The 18,906-nt window shown below is 37.1% G+C and overlaps 1 protein-coding gene across 9 annotated transcripts in view; it reads left to right on the top strand.

The window, feature by feature from the left end:
* The window catches only part of CCDC150 (coiled-coil domain containing 150), a 96,739-nt gene that overhangs the window by 41,227 nt on the left and 36,606 nt on the right, over window positions 1-18,906 (top strand). For 8 of the 9 annotated variants that reach the window (XM_049615933.1, XM_049615936.1, XM_049615932.1 and 5 more), the window contains 2 exons: window positions 8,104-8,217; window positions 14,727-14,810. In XM_049615933.1, the coding sequence (XP_049471890.1) occupies window positions 8,104-8,217; window positions 14,727-14,810 (198 nt within the window). The remainder of the gene's footprint in view (window positions 1-8,103; window positions 8,218-14,726; window positions 14,811-18,906) is intronic. The other variant, XM_049615934.1, reaches the window with a different exon arrangement.

The raw sequence follows: 18,906 nt of genomic DNA, 5'->3' as shown, positions 1-18,906 counted from the left end.
ATATGTCATTTGCAAATATCTTTTCCCATTCCGTTGGTTGCCTTTTAGTTTTGTTGGTTGTTTCCTTTGCTGTGCAGAAGCTTTTTATCTTCATAAGGTCCCAGCAATTCACTTTTGCTTTTAATTCCCTTGCCTTTGGGGATGTGTCGAGTAAGAGATTGCTATGGCTGAGGTCAGAGAGGTCTTTTCCTGCTTTCTCCTCTAAGGTTTTGATGGTTTCCTGTCTCACATTCAGGTCCTTTATCCATTTTGAGTTTGTTTTTGTGAATGGTGTGAGAAAGTGGTCTAGTTTCAACCTTCTGCATGTTGCTGTCCAGTTCTCCCAGCACCATTTGTTAAAGAGACTGTCTTTTTTCCATTGGATGTTCTTTCCTGCTTTGTCAAAGATGAGTTGGCCATATGTTTGTAACGATTATTTATTTTTGAGACAGAGAGAGACAGAGCATGAACGGGGGAGGGGCAGAGAGAGGGAGACATAGAATCGGAAGCAGGCTCCAGGCTCTGAGCCATCGGCCCAGAGCCCGATGCGGGGCTCGAACCCACGGAGTGTGAGATCGTGACCTGAGCTGAAGTCGGACGCTTAACAGACTGAGCCACCCAGGCGCCCCTCAATATATTTTTTCTATATAAGAATGTGTCATCTGCAAATAGAGATAGTTTTATTTCTCCCTTTCACATTTTCCTGTCTTTTCTTTCTTTCTTTCTTTCTTCTTTATTTTTCCCCCTTGTGTAATTGCCTTGGATAGAATCTCCAATACAACACTGAATAGAAATGGTGAGAGCAGACAGACATCCTTGTCTTGTTCCTCATCTTGGGAAAGCTTTCAGTCTGTCACCATGAAGTATGATATTAGCTGTGGGCTTTTTCTAAACACCCTTTATCAGGATGAGGAAATTTCCTTCTATTCCTGGTTTGGAGAGTTTTTATCATGAAAGTATGTTGAATTTTGTCAATTGCATATTCTATGTCTATCAAGATAATCTTGTAGATTTTGTCCTTTATTACTATGGTATATTACATTGGTTGATTTCAAATATTGAACCAAGTTCTCATTTGGGGGATGAATTTTACTTGCTCATGATGTATAATCCTTTTATGTTGTTTCATTTGGCTTGCTTGTTGAGGATTTTTGAATTGTTATAAATAAGGGATATTGTTCTCTAGTTTTCTTGTGATGACTTTGGGTTTAGTATCCAGGCAATACTGGTCTCTTAAAATGATTTGGTAAGTGTTCCCACCCCTTCTATTTTTGGGAAGAGTTTTTGAGGCACTGGTGCTAATTCATCTTTAAATGTTTTATAAAATTCACCAGAAGCCATCTGGTTCTAGGTTTTTCTTTGTGGGGAATTTTTTGTTTTATTTGTTTTTAATTATTATTATTATTGATTCAATGACTTGTTAGAGATCTATTCACAATTCCCACTTATTTTTTTAGTTAATTTCAATAGTTTTGGCCTTTCTAAGAATTTTACCATTTATCTAGGCTGTCTAATATATTGGCATACAATTGTTCATAGTAGCTCCTTTTCTTCATTTCTTTAAGTTCAATATAATGTTCCTTCTTTCATTCCTAACTTTAGTAATTTGGATCTTTCTTTCTCTCTCCTTTTTGCTTTCTTTCTTTCTTTTTTTTTTTTTTTTTTTGTTAATACAGTTTAAGGTTTGTCAATTTTGTTCATCTTTTCAAAGAACCAACTTTTGGTTTTACTGACTGTCTCTTATTTTTCTATTCTCTTGTTTCTGCTTTAATCCTCATTATTTTCTTCCTTCTGGTTGCTTGGGTTTAATTTGCTCTTTCTAGTTTTTTTAAGATAGCAGCTTAGGGGGCGCCTGGGTGGCTTAGTCGGTTAAGCGTCCGACTTTGGCTCAGGTCATGATCTCGCGGTCCGTGAGTTCGAGCCCCGCGTCGGGCTCTGTGCTGACCACTCAGAGCCTGGAGCCTGTTTCAGATTCTGTGTCTCCCTCTCTCTCTGACCCTCCCCTGTTCATGCTCTGTCTCTCTCTGTCTCAAAAATAAATAAACGTTAAAAAAAAATTAAAAAAAAAATAAGATAGCAGCTTAGGTTGTTGGTTTATTTTTTTCTTTTTTAACATAGTTTTCTACAGCTATAAATTTCCCTTTAAGCGCTGCTTTAGCTGCATACCGTACATTTTGTCGTGTTTTCATTTTCATTCATCCCAAAGTATTAACTACTTTTGTGATTTGATTTTTGGCTAATTGGTTATTTACAAGTTTTTTGTTTAATTTTCTCATATATGTGACTTTCCCAAATTTCCTTCTTCTATTAATCTCTAATTTTATTTCATTATGGTTGGAGAACACACTTTATATAATTCCAGTCCTTTCAGATTTATTGAGAGTTGTCCTGTGGCCTAACATGGTACATTGTGGAGAATGTTGCAATTGCAATTGAGAAAAATACTCAAAAATTGAGTATTCTGCTATTGTTGGGAAGAGTGTTCTATAGATGTCCAATTGCTTTATAGTGTTGTTAAAGTCCTCTGTCTCCTCTATGATCTTCTAATTGTTCTGTTCATTATTGAAAGTGGGATATTGAAGTCGCCAGCTATGTTGAATCATTTATTTCTCTCTTCACTTCTATTAGTTTTTGCTTCATTTGTATTGGGACTCTGTTGTTGTTAGAGGCATATATATTTATAAATGTTATATCTTGATGGACTGACCGTTTTTTCAATATATAATATCTCTCTTAGGCTCTTAGACCCAATTCTAACACAGCAGGGGTGCCCCCCCACCCCACAACACTGAGCAGTTTTTGGATACCAGCAGGGTGTCTGAGAATTCAACTCAATTCTTACAGTGTCTACCCAGAGATAGCATTAGATTTCACAGATTAAGGGTTCAGTCCTACAAGACTTCTCCCACCCCTGACCTCCCACTTCAGATGCCACTCATGAGCTCCAGGCTCTTGTGCTTCGGACCTATTGACTATAGATTGGAGGTTCCAACAACCTTCTCCTTAGATTCTTTTAATTTTCAAGAGTGGCTTACAGTATTCAGGGAAACGTGCTTACTAGTTTATTAAAGGATATGATAAATGATACAAATCAACAGCCAGATGAAGAAATACATAGGGTGAGGTATGGAAAAAGGACAACAAGTTTCTATGCCCTCTCTAGGCATACCACTCTCTCCAATTTCCATGTATTCACCAACTCAGGAGCTCTTGGAACCCAGTCCTTTGGGGGTTTCATAGAGGCTTCACTGCACAGTTATGATTGACTAGGTCATTGGCCATTGGATGATTCATTCTTCAGCCCTCTTTCCTCCCTGGAGGTTAGGGGCTAGGACTGAAAGGTCCAACCCCCTAATCACTTGGTTGGTCCTCCTGGCAATCAGCCCCCACCCTTGGGTGGGGTTCAAATGTTTCCTTCTTTATTAACAGGACACCCATTTCACCATTATGGCTCTGAAATGTTTTCAGGGAACTGTGGATGAAGACCACATATATCTGAGAAATGTATTTTGGTCACCTGAAAGACCAAACATATTTCTTTTTTTTAATTTTTTTAATTTTTTTCAAATATATTTCTTATAAACCATTATATTATACTAGTCTTCTTTGTCTCACACATTTTTTGTCTTAATGTAGTTTTGTCTGATGTTAATATAGCTACTTCAGCTCTTTTCAGGTTATTGTTTACATGATATACCTTTTTCCATTGTTTTACTTTCAACCCATTTGTGTCTTTGAATCTAAAGTGTGTCTCTTATAAATAGCATACAGTTGGATCTTTTAAAAGATGCATTCTGCCTATCTCTGCTTTTTTTGGTGGAGTGTTTAATCTTTTTATATTTAACATAATTACTGATAAGATAGGATTTACATTTGCTACTTTACTCTTTATTTTTTATGTCTTATATGCTTTTTGTTCTGTCTCCATTACTGTCTTTTTCTGTGTTAAGTAGATATTTCTGGTGCACTATTTTAATTCTCTTATTCTTTCTTTTACTGTATATTTTTGCATTATGGGAAACCAAGAAAGTTACAAACAAAAAAATACGTATACAAACACCTTTTAGGGGTGTCTGGGTGGCTCAGTCAGTTAAGCGCCTAACTTGATTTCAGCCCAGGTCATGATGTCACGGTTCATGAGATCAAGCCCTGTGTCAGGCTCTGCACTGACAGCGCAGAGTCTGCTTGGGATTCTCTCTCTCCCTTTCTCTCTCAAAATAAATAAACATTTAAAAACCAAAACAAGAAAACACTCTTTTATATATACCTATATTGCTACCTTTATTGTAGCAGCTGTACGATTTATTTCTTTATGTGAATTTCAGTTATTATCTAATCCCTTTTTATTTCAACTTGAAGAACTCTCTCTCGTGTTTCTTCTAGGAAATTTTTTCTAGCCCCATAGCCCCACCAGAGAGTGGACCCTGATCCAGACCTACACAATTTTCATTGAGATTAAAGAGAATTGAGCAATCTCTATCAAAATAACACCAGCATTGTTCACAGAGCTAGAAAAAAAACAATCCTAAAGTGTGTACGGAACCAGAAAAGACCCCAAATGGCCAAAGTAAATCTTGAAAAAGAAAACCAAAGCTGGAGGCATCACAATCCCGGACTTCAAGCTGTATTACAAAGCTATAATCATCAAGACAGTATGGTACTGGCACAAAAACAGACACTCAGTGGAACAGAATAGAGAACCTAGAAATGTGCCCACAAACATATAGCTGACTAATCTTTGACCACGCAGGAAAGAATATCTTCAGAAAATGGTACTGGGAAAATGGACAGTGACATGCCAAAAAATGAACCTGGACCACTTTCTTATACCATACACAAAAATACACTCAAAATGGTTGAAAGACCTGAACATAAGACAGGAAGCCATGAAAATCTTAGAGGAGAAAGCAGGCAAAAACCTCTTTGAACTTGGCTGCAGCAACCTCTTACTTAACAGATCTCTGGAGGCCAGGGAAACAAAAGCAAAAATGAACTATTGGGGCTTCATCAAAATAAAAGTTTCTGCACAGTGAAGGAAACAATCAGCAAAACTAAAAGGCAACTGATGGAATGGGAGAATATATTTGCAAGTGACTTATCAGATAAAGGGTTAGTATCCAAAATCTATAGAGAACTTACCAAATTCAACACCTCAAAAACAAATAATCCAGTGAAGAAATGGGCAAAAGACATGAATAGACACTTCTCCAAAGAAGACCTCCAAATGGCCAACCGACACCTGAAAAAATGCTCAACATCACTCATCATCAGGGAAGTACAAATCAAAACCACACTGAGATACCACCTCATACCTGTCAGAGTAACTAACATTAACAACTCAGGCAACAACAGATGTTGGCAAAGATGCAAAGAAAGAGGATCTCTTTTGCACTGCTGGTGGGAATGTAAACTGGTGCAGCCACTCTGGAACATAGTATGGGGGTCCCTCAAAAAATTAAAAATAGAACTACCCTACGACCCAGCAATTGCACTACTAGGTATTTATCCATGGGATACAGTTGTGCTGTTTCAGAGGGACACATGCACCCCCATGTTTATAGCAGCACTATCAACAATAGCGAAAGTATGGAAAGAGCCCAAATGTCCATCGATGGATAAATGGATAAAGAAGATGTGGTATATATATATACAATGGAGTATTACTTGGCAATCAAAAAGAACGAAATCTTGCCATTTGCAACTACATGGATTGAACTGGAGGGTATTATGCTAAGTGAAATTAGTCAGAGAAAGACAAAAATCATATGACTTCATTCATATGAGGACTTTAAGAGAAAAAACAGATGAACATAAGGGAAGGGAAACAAAAATAATATAAAAACAGGGAGGAGGACAAAACAGAAGAGACTCATAAATATGGAGAACAAACTGAGGGTTACTGGAGGGATTGTGAGAGGGAGGATGGGCTAAATGGGTAAGGGGCACTAAGGAATCTAATTCTGAAATCGTTGTACCATATGCTAACTAATTTGGATGTAAATATTAAAAAATAAAAAATAAAATAAAATAAAAAAATAGAACTACCCTGCAACCCAGCAATTGCACTACTAGATATTTAACCAAGGGTACAGGTGTGCTGTTTTGAAGGGGCACATGCACCTGATGTTTATAGCAGTGGTATCGACAATAGCCAAAGTATGGAAAGAACCCAGATGTCCATCGATGGATGAATGGATAAAGATGTGCTATGTGTACACAATGGAGTATTACTCAGCAATCACAAAGAATGAAATCTTGCCATTTGCAACTACGTGGATGAAACTATGCTAAGCGAAATTAGAGAAAGACAAACATACGATATCACTCATATGAGGAATTTAAGATACAAAGCCGATGAACATAAGGGAAGGGAAGCAAAAATAATATAAAAACAGGGAGGGAGACAAAACATAAGAGACTCTTAATTATAGAGAACAAACAGGGTTGCTCGAGAGGTTTGGGAGGGGAGTTGGGCTAAATGGGTAAGGGGCATTAAAGAATCTACTTCTGAAATCATTGTTGCACTATATGCTAACTAACTTGGATATAAATTAAAAAACAAATGAATTACAAGAAAAAAGAATTGACATTTTAGCAATATTGAATCTCATACATGAACATGACATATCTCTCCATTTTATTTAGGTTTTTAATTTCTCTTATCAGTATTTTGTTTTGAGCATACTAAACATTGGACATATTTTAGATTTGTACCAAATAATTTCATGGGTTTTGGTACTATTACAAATGGTACACTTTTAAGAAATATCAATTTCCAATTGTTTGTTGCTAGTATATAAAAATACAATAGAGTTGCATACTCATATCCTTCAACCTTACTGAAGTCACTTATTCTAGTATCTTTTTTGTAAATTTTTTGGGATTTCCTATGTAGGCAATCATATTTGTTATAAGTAGAGATTTTTATTTCTCCATTTCCAATCTCTATGCCTTCTATACTTTTTCTTACCTTATTGCTGATAAGGTGCAGATATCCTTGCTTTTTTCCCCAGTGTTACGGAGAAACATTCAGGTCTTTCACTTTTAAGATATTAATTGTAGGGGCTCCTGGGTGGCTCAGTCAGATGGGCATCTGACTTTGGCTCAGGTCATGATCTTAGAGCTCGTGAGCTCAAGCCCCGTGTCCAGCTCTGTGCTGGCGGCTTGGCGCCTGCTTTGGATTCTGTGTCTCCCTCTTTTCTGCCCCTCCCATGCTCACACTTTGTCTCTCTCTCTCGGTCTCTCTCTCTCTCCCCTTCAAAAATTAAATAAACATTAAAAAAATTTTAATAAATGATATTAATTGTAGGTGTTTTATAGATACACTTGATCAGGTAGAGATGGTTCCCTTTCTTTTCCAGATTGCTGAGTTTTTATCATAAATGTTGAATTTTGTGAAATGCTTTTTCTGCATCTATATAAATTGCCATTATAGTTTTTCTTCTATATATTATAGTCTACTAATTAATTTCGGGTGTTCAACAAGGTTTGTATTACTGGGATAAACTTGGTCCTGGTTTGTTATCCTTTTTATATATTGTAGGATTCATTTTACTAGTATTTTTGAGGAGGCCTTCTGCATCTGTATTCATTAGCTTAAATTAATATTTAAGTAAATATCAAGTACCAGAAGGACTTCTACTTCTAGTATATGTGAATTAGGTAATTTGTCACAATCCTCCTTCTGAAGACTAGAAAAGCTGAAAAAATGTAAAAGAAAAGGAAAAAAAGTTTAAAAGAATTCTCAGAGCTGTCAGACTACAAATCCCTGCATTTAGACACAGGATAACATGTTCATACAATAACTGCTATCTTACAATTACAAATGTCATTTAAAAAAATTTTTTTAATGTTTGCTTATTTTTGAGAGAGACAGAGCTTGAGCAGGGGAGGGGCAGAGAGAGAGGGAGACACAGAATCCAAAGCAGGCACCAGGCTCTGAGCTGTCAGCAAAGAGCCTGACGCGGGGCTCAAACCCACGGACTGCGAGATCATGACCTGAGCCGATGTCAGACACCCAACCAACTGAGCCACCCAGGCTCCCCACAAATGTCATTTTAAAAGCAAGATAATGCTTTTGGATCTGGCATAAATAGATTTCTTTTCTCCTTTTGTGTTTCAAAGGTAGACATAAATACATTGACCCACAACCTACAGACTCTAGAGGAAAAGAATAAGCACCTGTCAGAACAAATGGCTTCCCTAGAACTTCAGCAAGTCCCTTCTGATTACAATGAGGTGGGTATATAAAGGTCAGTCTAAATTAGGAATTAATGACTAGTGTGTTTTAAAAAATCAGAAGTTAGGGGCGCCTGGGTGGCTAAGTCGATTAAGCGGCCAACTTCGGCTCAGGTCATGATCTCGCGGTCTGTGAGTTCGAGCCCCGCATCGGGCTCTGTGCTGACAGCTCAGAGCCTGGAGCCTGTTTCAGATTCTGTGCCTCCCTCTCTCTGACCCTCCCCTGTTCTTGCTCTGTCTCTCCCTGTCTCAAAAATAAATAAAACGTTAAAAAGAAATTTTTTTTAATAAAAAATCAGAAGTTAGGAGATGGATTTTCTTCATTTGTGTTTTAATAATTATCATTTAGTCCTGAATAACTCGGGCTGACTATGGCAGAGAGCCCTACAAGTGCTCAAACAGTAAAAGATTAATAAAACAAGAATTTAAGGCAGCTAATAAACATCTGCCTCCACAGATGATCTATAATACTGAAAAGCATGAATATTTCTAATGTTTTAAAATACTTCCTATTCCATAAATTATGAGGCAGAAGGCTGTATTTTTCTTTTGCTTTTTTGACATTTCCATTAGGCAATCAGTAAAAAGTACGATTTCTAAAAGCTGTTTGACACAGTCAGTGCAATACAAATAAATGGTAGAGTTTAGACCATCTCTAAGTGGAGGATATTTAAAGAGATTCTCATTCTGTTAAGCAGCTAGTAAGTTTCCTGTGTGCTTTTGAATACTTGAAAAAGAATTAGTTACTGCTTCTATAACATGCAAATCACCTCTGAAAACTGCATAGAAGACCCTGGTGTGAGTCTGTCTTGATCTGAGTTAAATTCTTTCAGACTCTGTCATAAGCTGCACATTACTTCAATTGTGAAATCCTAGAGAATAATCTAATACATTTTCATGGCCTTAGAGCCAGACGGCCGGCATTTCAATTTTGGCTATGACCTCGAGTATGAGCCTTAACCTCTCTGAGCCTCAGTTTCTTAATCTGTCAAAGTGGGGGAAGTAATACCATTATTAGGAGGTTGTTGGAGGATTTAGTAAGTTAACATTAAAGCATGTAGCAGATAACTAACATTTATTGAATTTTTAGTATTTGAACTGTCCCAGAACAAAGGCTTTTAAGTTCCTCTTATAGCAACAAGGTGCATTAGCTCTAGCTCCTGGTACTATCTCAGACCAACCCTCCCTTCCCAAGATTAAAGATTTATCCATGTCCTCTGCTTGTTGGCCATGTATCAGCTAGACTTATCAGCCTACTGGCTCCTGGTCTTTCTGGAAGACTACATCTCCGTCTCTCTGATTCTTTCAGTGCCCCCCTGCCAGTGAGTAGGCCTGTGGCCTTACCCAATTAGTGACTTTGACAGATCCTGCTAATGATTTTGTCAGTGTTGATTCTTGCTTTCTCACCACACCTCTTAAGGTCTCCCAATGATAAACCACACCTCAGGTCCAGCTTGTAGTTCTGTCTCCACATAGAATTTTCTCTGACCAGGCCTGCCTGGAAGTCCTCCAGTTGGCTGTATGAGTCTTGAGAAATGAGGTTGAGATGTCAGTATTTGTTTGGTTTTTAATCTCAGCAATATCATTAAACTTATCACCGTTCAATGCTGGCAGTGTATGTTTGTTCTTTGGGAATTCACACTTGAAATTCTCAATACGAGTTACCTTTCTAGTATAATCTGTTACTGGTTTTTGGAGATATGCTTATGAGTGTATGTTGTGTAGGCCACACCACAGATTTGAAGTTAGACCTGGTTTCGACCCTCAAGGTTCCATTTACTGTGTGGCCTGGGCAGGGCTTAAACCCTATGGCCCTTGGGGCTAAGGAGATCTCCCTTAATCACAGCACACTGTGTCTGCACATATCAAAATGGTAACTTTGTGAATTAGAAATTGACCTGTTGATGCATGTGCCTTCACTGTCTTCTAATGCAAGAGCCATAGTTACTCATCTTTACACTCCCTTGCCTAGCATAGCACCTAATACATAATAGGTATTTAAAAATTTTTTTTAAATTTTTTAATGTTTATTTATTCTTGAAGGAGAGAGACAGAATGAGAGTGGGGGAGGAGCAGAGAGAGAGGAGACACAGAATTCTAAGCAGGCTCCAGGCTCTGAGCTGTCAGCACAATCTGTGAGATCATGACTTGAGTGAAGTCAGTCGCCCAACCAACTGAACCACCCAGGCACTCCCATAATAGGTATTTTAGAAAGATTGAGTAGAACACAAGGAGGGTCACGTCTGTCTTACCAGTGCATGAGGATTAAATATCATATTGTGCGTAAAGTACCCATCACAGTGCCTAGCATACTTAATACACGTATAAACATTATTCTCTTCTTCACACCAATTTTGGGCTTATTTTTATTATTTCAGCCTTTAATGATGGTATAATTTAAGTCTATTACTATAGTCAGTCATGCAGGGAACCACAGTGAGAAATGATCCAAATGGATTTTTTTTTTTTAAGCTGAGTGCATAGCCCGACATGGGGCTCAATCCCACGAACTGTGAGATCATGACCTGATTTGAAAGCAAGAGTCTGACGGAGCCACCCGGGTGCCCCTTCTTTTGGATTTTAAACATACATTTTCAAACAGTAGCACTAGACAGAAGTATAGTTCCCTATGCAACCAGGACTTCAATGATTTGAAATTAAACCGTGAATTAAATGTAGTATTTCTTACAACTAGGATAACATTCAGTGCACACTCATGTAGGTGTCCAAGTTGGCTCAGTTTGCTGTGGCCCATGCAAACCAGTTGTTAAATATTTTGAATAAAATCCCTGCATACAGGGGTGCCTGTCTTAGTAGAGCATGCAACTCAATCTCAAGGTTGTGAGTTTGAACCCTCACTTTGGGTGTGGAGATTACTTAAAAATAAAATCTTCAAAAAAACTCCCTGCTTACAATCTGCTCATAAAATAGCTTTATCAAGATGCTAGTATCTTTTGGTTTCATGTATTCCTCTAATAGCCTTCTAACTTTCACAGCTCATCTTAATTTTAAAAATGATTTTAGAAATCATTTTGTGGCTTACAATTGATCCTTGTCAACCTACCTTTTATTTCTTAAGATAATTTTATGTTTGCTTCCTGCTTTTCCAAGGAGTGATATCTTTGTATATCAGTTAAAATGCATATTCTAACAATTAGCATTTTTCTTGGTATTCTAATTCTCAAGTGATTCTCCAATTTCTCTTTTGCTTGCATATTAATGGTCTTTTTAGTATATTGCCAAGATTTTTTATGCAAAGCTTAATCTCTGGCCTTCCACAACTCAGAATCTGAGATATTCACTCATTTAAGTGCTCCCTAATTTCTGGTCTTCCGTTGATTCTCTTAAATATAAGCCCTATTTAAATAATCTGGACACAATAATTTAAACTACTGCTTTAACATCTGCTTTCCCTTAGCAACTGGAACAACTGGAACAATTTCTTTTCTGTTTGTTGTGAATTTAAATAAGTGACCTTGTGTCAAATATCACATTTTGATTTTGCTTAGACAGTTTACACTATCACTGTGTTAACATTCTCTTAGGTGACCAAAAAAGAGGAAATCATTTTTAAAGTATATTTAAAAGATTAATGGAATTTCTTTATGCCTTTGCCTAAAAGAGGGAACTTTATTGAGGTAAAAAGTGCCATTATTTAAAAAATTCCTGGACATCTTTTATAAGAGACCCAGATCATTTAAGTTACTGTGAAAAAAAAAAGACTTCATATTCCAAGAAGACAAGCAAAGTTATCTTTGAGTGTTTGTTATAGCTAGCATATTTTAGGTTTAAATCTAGCTCTTGGTATTTTATATTGCACTTTATAGCACATGGGGCACCTCAATTTATAGAACTTAGAACTGAATTTTAAATACCTATGCTTTTGTGGTTATGGTATAGTTTTGTTTTTGTAACATCATTGGCCATCCTTGTTTATTTTGCAGAAGACTTGGTCAGAACATTATCCCAAATGTTGTGTTCATGGAATGTTTTTACCTCATAGTTTCCAAAATAGAAAGTATTGTGGGAAAGGGGGACCGTATGTGTTACACTGACAGAAAATTAATTGATGATTAATTTTATGGTAATATGTTCTAACCTCCTATTTATTGATAACAGTCTATATTTCCGTTAGGTTATTTTGTGTGGTTTTTTAAAATTTTTTTTTAATTAAAAAAATTTTTTATTAAATATAACTTATTGTCAAATTGGCTTTTTAACTTTTTTAATGTTTATTTATTTTTGAGAGAGAGAGAGGTAGAGTGTGAGTGGGGGAGGGGCAAAGAGCGAGGGGGGACACAGAATTTGAAACAGGCTCCAGGCTCCGCCTTATCAGCACAGAGCCTGAACAGTGAGATCATGACCTGAGCCGATGTCAGACACTTAGTCTGCTGAGCCACCCAGGAGCCCCACCCTTAGTTTATTTTGAAACCAATACTTTATTGGCCTGAATGCTTTAAAAAAATAATTTCCTTTGCCTTAGTGGGAACCACATATAGTGATTAAAATTGAAAGTTTAAGAAACAATGTATGAATATGTATAATTATGTATGAAATAAATACTGGTCTGATAGGACAAACACTTAGATGGGCCATAATGGTTAACCCACTGATGCCAAAAATTGGATATAAATTTTTATATTGAATGTGCATAATTGGGGGTGGGTTGTACAGAAGAACTAATCACTCTTTATGGCTTTTCCATAGGTTTTTATCAAGCCTAGAATGTCTAAAATGGCCTAATTCTTCTGGCCAAGGCAACTACCAAAGGGAAAACAATGCTCCAGACTAGTGTACCCTCTTGTAGAACATATGCTATCATGAAAGTATTTTGAACCCAAGAAGAAATGAGTTACATGTTATTACATAGTAATCTAGTTTGGAATGTGTTTTTGCTTTTATTTGGAAAATATTCATAACACTTGAAATAAAGTGCACTACAAAGTGGTAACTAAGGAATAGCTATAACAGTGTTGGAGATGGTGAGAATTATCTCTTGTATAAATTCATATCTCTACGTATGTTGACATCTTTATTAACTTGCCTAAAGTTGAACATAAAACAAGTCTAAATTCTTTAGATTTAAATGCTGAAAAGGCCTCCTGGTCTATAGTAATTATGTCAATGTAGGATATTTACCAGCATTAATAACACTTCCCACTAAAGATTTACTGCAAATGATCCATAGTGCAGCTCATTGGCCAATGTGATTAAGAATTTGCGTTCTCTTGGGGCACCTGGGTGGCTCAGTTGGTTGAGTGTCCAACTTCAGCTCAGGTCATGATCTCACAGCTCGTGAGTTCGAGCCCTGCATCAGGCTCTGTGCTGACAGCTTGGAGCCTGGATCCTGCTTCAGATCTCTGTCTCCCTCTCTTTCTGCCCCTAACCCACTCCCATTCTGTCTCTGTCTCTTTCAACAGTAAATAAACATTAAAAAAAAAAAAAAGAATTTGCGTTCTCAGTTACATTTGCTTTTGTGTGTATTATTCTTGCAGTTTATTTGTGAAGATGATTTTGACATAAGGCAAATATCAGTATGTCCTGCTGTTAAGATATAACACTGAAATAGATCATGGAAGGTGAAAATTTCCATATTCAATCACTAATATGTAATCACTCCAAATTCAATCACTGGAGTACCAACAAGGACCAAAATTTAATCAAAATGAAACTGTATTTTATACTTATTTTTTCTGAAAAAGTCTGAGGAAAAAGACATATAAAAAATAACTGTCATTATTAAAGGCTGTTTGAATGATAAAATATGTAATTTCTTGAAATATAGAGGCTTCAGTAGTGTTTCTCCAGGATAACACTGTGTAGAGTGCTTGATCAGACAATATTGGAATTTCCAATAAATGTTTCTTTTGTTCAGAGATTTTTTTTTACTCCCTCTTGCATGGTAACTGAAGTGTCTTCTGTCTACACAGTTGTAATGATTTGCAGCTCCTGTTTTCTTAAAGAAATGTGTAATCTTTAAACTGCATATCTGCAACCGCTGATACAACCACCCCACATCTGGGTTGGATTGCAACTACAGGGGCGCCTGTGTGGCTCAGTCTGTTAAGCGTCCAACTCTTGGTTTTGGCTGGCATCATGATCTCACAGTTCATGGAACTAAGCCCCACATCCCTGCTTGGGATTCTCTCTCTTCCTCTCTTTCTGCCTCTCCCCCGATCATGCCTGCTCATGTGCGCGCGCTCGCGCTCGCTCTCTCTCTCTCTCTCTCTCTCTCTCTCTCTCAAAATAAATAAGTAAACTTAGAATAAGTAAGCAAAAAACTACAAACTCTGGGACATTTAAGGCACTCATACTTTCACTAGCAATCCTTTAATGTTGCATATTACCACTATGATCAGCTATGTAGGGAAAAACTAAGAGGCAGCAAAGACAAATAAATATGAATCCTGGTTTCATCACTGTAGAAATGATAAGAGTATAAATGCTTGTTCAGAAAATGGTTGTTCCTTTCTCTGCCAAGGTACTGATACCTGTGTTTGCTTTCCCAGCTGGCTCAACAGCAGGTGGAAAAGGTCTTGGGAAGAATTACTGAGAGTAAAAATAAACTGGCCTATGAAAAGGGAAAACTCCAGGTATGAGATTTTATTTTCTGATTTGTGTTGTCTAATTTTTTAATGCCAATTATCAAGCTAAATATAATAAATGATGGATTTTGAGAGGACCTAGCTCTATTAATTCTCTAACTTTGGACAAGTTTTTGAACCCTCCTAAGTTTGTTGCCTCATTAAGTAAAATCAGGTGATTGCTGTTCACATATCTGTAATATAATACTGAAACTAAAATTGTGAAACCAGATCCCATTCTGTAGCTATTGAAAGTTGTATTATGATTGTTTTGTGCATGGCCACTCACTAAGAATGTTAGAGAGCTCATGCTCTCTTTTTTGCTGAATTTTTATAGCATTCTTAAAAAGAACCCTGGATATTGGGACTCAAAGGCAATAGACTTGAGTGACTGGGATGATACTATTATTTTGCTTCCTGTGTGTTTTATCTCTATAGTACCTACAGAGCAGGAAGCTGGCCACTGATACCCAACTCCAGTGGAAATGCTAAATGAAATCTAAATCAGTGGTTCACAGCCTTAGCTACACATCACAAATTGAGGAATTTTTTAAATACCTCATGCAGGGCAGTATATGATAGTCGCCATTTACTTGGAAATGAATCAGAAAAAGAAAAAACACTTTGATGGATAGAGGAAGTTGATAGATGGATTGATATGTGATGAGCAAGTTTAAAAAAATTAATTGTGGGGCGCCTGGGTGGCTCAGTCGGTTGGGCGTCTGACTTCGGCTCAGGTCATGATCTCACAGTCCATGGGTTCGAGCCCCGCGTCGGGCTCTGTGCTGACCGCTCAGAGCCTGGAGCCTGTTTCAGATTCTGTGTCTCCCTCTCTCTCTGACCCTCCCCCGTTCATGCTCTGTGTCTCTCTGTCTCAAAAATAAATAAACGTTAAAAAAAAAAAATTTTTTTTTTAAATTAATTGTGGAATTTGGATGGTGAGGGTATGCATATTCACAGTAAAATGAATTTTACTGTATATTTATAAAATGCAAGGGGAAAATTCCCCATGACAAGGCTTGCACCCCAGAGCAATTAGATCAGAATCTCAGGGAGTAGGTCCTAGGCTTCAATACTTTTAAGTTCCCCAGTGATTCCAGTATGCAACCATACATGAGGACCACTGGATTCAATGGTACGAAGTCCAGTTAGGCTTGGCAACCAAAGAGCTGATTTAATTAAGTGATCTCACTAGAGACATGTAAAACGTGTCAATATTAATCTCATCTCATCTGCTCAAGGAGCTTATTATAGGGTTAGGAGATGAGATTGGCCCTTATGGCAGGCTATGTGAAAGATGATAAACCATGGTTGTGAAACCGTATGTTGGCCACTAAAAACATAAGGCTATTTGGCCACAATTTGTGTGCTTTTAATTAATATTTTCTAGAGCCAATGATACATTTAAGTATAATATACATTTATACTTGTGTAACCTTGGACGAGTCTTAATTTTCTTGAGTTTCATCTTTTTTTTAAAAAATTCAGTTCCTTTAAAATGTTTTTATCAGGGGTACCTGGGTGGCTCAGTTGATTGAGTGTCCAACTCTTGATATTGGCTCATGTCATGATCTCCGGGTCATGGGATCAAGCCCCCACATCAGGCTCCGCACTGAGTGTGAGGCCTGCTGAAAATTCCTCTCTCTCTCTCCCTCTGTCCTTCTCCCCTGCTTGCACGCTCTCTCTCTCTCTCTTTCTCTCTCTCTCCAAAAAAAAATTAAAAAGTTCAATAGTAATTGTGATAATTTAACAGTTGTTTCTTTACTGGTGCATTCAATAACAAGATCTAATGGTGTTCTTATAAACTCTATTAATTTCAAACTGGTGATAAGCACAAACAGCTTTTCAAGATATTTGCAATAACTATTCTATAATATGAAAATATCTGTGATGTCTATTGGAGACAAAGTAACAGGTTAGACTAATACTACTGTGGTTTATTGCCTACATTTAAAAATTTTTTAGGGGCACCTGGGTGGCTCAGTCAGTTGAGCGTCCGACTTTGGCTCAGGTCATGATCTCATGGTTTGTGAGTTTAAGTGCTGCATTGGGCTCTGTGCTGACAGCTGAGACCCTGGAACCTGCTTCGGATTCTGTGTGTGTCGCTCTCTCTGCTCTTACCCCACTTGCGTGCTCTCTCTCTCTCTCTCTCTCTCTCAAAAAGAAATAAACATTAAAAATTTTTTTAAAAAAATTTTAATTGAAGTATAGTTGACATTCAATACTATATCATTTTAGATGTTTAACATAATGAATTGGTAATTATATACATTACAAAATGCTTACCCTAAGTGTAGTTACCATATGTCACCATACAAAGTTACTATAACATTATTGGCAATATTCCCAATGCTGTACTTTTAATCCCTGTCACTTATTTGCACGTCTTAATCCCCTTGACCTATTTCACCCTCCTCCCCTCTGACAATCACCAGTTCTCTGTATTTATGAATCTGTTTTTTTTTCTTATTTCTATATACTATTTTTAATGGCTCAAGAGTAGGCTATCTTATGAATGCATCTTCTGAACCATTTCTTGCTGTACAGTTATCTAAGAATATATCAAGCACTGTGCCAAGTGACAGTACAAGGAGGCAGGTACTGTAATTATGCCCATTTATAGGCAAGGAAATGGAAGCATAAGGAATTTAAGTAATTTTCGAAAGGTCTCACAGTTCTTGTGTTGCACAGCCAGGATTTAATCTAAGCGGTCAGATTGCAGACCCTAAACACCAAACAATTACACTATGTAACCATGATTTAACTGCTCTCATATTGTTGGACGTTTACGTTTTTTAATTAAAAAACTTATAAATCCTTGTTTAATCTTTGCATCCATGATGATATTATTAACTAGATTTGCTTTTATCTCATTCTATTTTTTTTAATTTTCTATAATTTATTTATTTTTTATCATTTACATCCAAGTTAGTTAGCACATGGTGCAACAATGATTTCAGGAGTCGATATCTTAAGCCCCTTACCCATTTAGCCCATCCCCCCTCCACAATCCCTCCAGCAACCCTCTGTTTGTTCTCCATATTTAAGAGTCTCTTATGTTTTGTCTCCCTCCCTGTTTTTATATTATTTTTGCTTCCCTTCCCTATGTTCATCTGTTTTGTATCTTAAGTTCCTCATATGAGTGAAGTCATATGATGTTTGTCTTTCTCTGACTGATTTTGTTTAGCCTAATACCCTCTAGTTCTATCCATGTAGTTGCAAATGGCAAGATTTCATTCTTTTTGATTGCTGAGTAATACTCCATTGTGTATATATATATATATATATATATATATATATATATACACCACATCTTCTTTATCCATTCATCCTTCAATGGACATTTGGGTTCTTTCCATACTTTGGCTATTGTGGATAGTGCTACTATAAACATTGGAGTGCATGTGTCCCTTCGAAACAGCATACCTGTACTAAATACCTAGGAGTGCAATTGCTGGGTCGTAGGGTAGTTCTATTTTTAATTTTTTGAGGAACCCCCATACTGTTTTCCAGAGTGGCTGCACCAGCTTGCATTCCCACCAACAATGCAAAAGAGATCCTTTTTCTTTGCATCATCGCCAACATCTGTTGTTGCCTTAGTTGTTAATGTTAGCCATTATGACAGGTGTGAGGTGTTATCTCAGTGTGGTTTTGATTTGTATTTCCCTGATGATGAGTGATGTTGAGCATTTTTTCATGTGTCAGTTGGCCATCTAGATGTCTTTGGAGAAGTGTCTATTCATGTCTTTTGCCCATTTCTTCACTGGATTATTTGGTTTTTAGGTGTTGAGTTTGATAAGTTCTCTGTAGATTTTGGATACTAATCCTTCATCTGATACATCATTTGCAAATATCTTCTCCCATTCTGTTGGTTGCCTTATAGTTTTGCTGATTCCTTCCTTCCCTGTGCAGAAGCTTTTTATTTTGATGAGGTCCCAATAGTCCATTTTTGCTTTTGTTTCCCTGGCCTCCAGAGATCTGTTGAGTAAGAGGTTGCTGCAGCTGAGTTGAAAGAGTTTTTTCCTGCTTTCTCCTCTAGGATTTTGATAGCTTCCTATCTTATGTTTAGGTCTTTCATCCATTTTGAGTGTATTTTTATGTATGG

Source organism: Panthera uncia, assembly GCF_023721935.1.
Source record: "Panthera uncia isolate 11264 chromosome C1 unlocalized genomic scaffold, Puncia_PCG_1.0 HiC_scaffold_3, whole genome shotgun sequence".
In the NCBI taxonomy this organism is placed as follows: domain Eukaryota; kingdom Metazoa; phylum Chordata; class Mammalia; order Carnivora; family Felidae; genus Panthera; species Panthera uncia.
The sequence above is the reverse complement of the archived record's forward strand: the minus strand, read 5'-3'. Positions and strand labels throughout refer to the sequence as shown.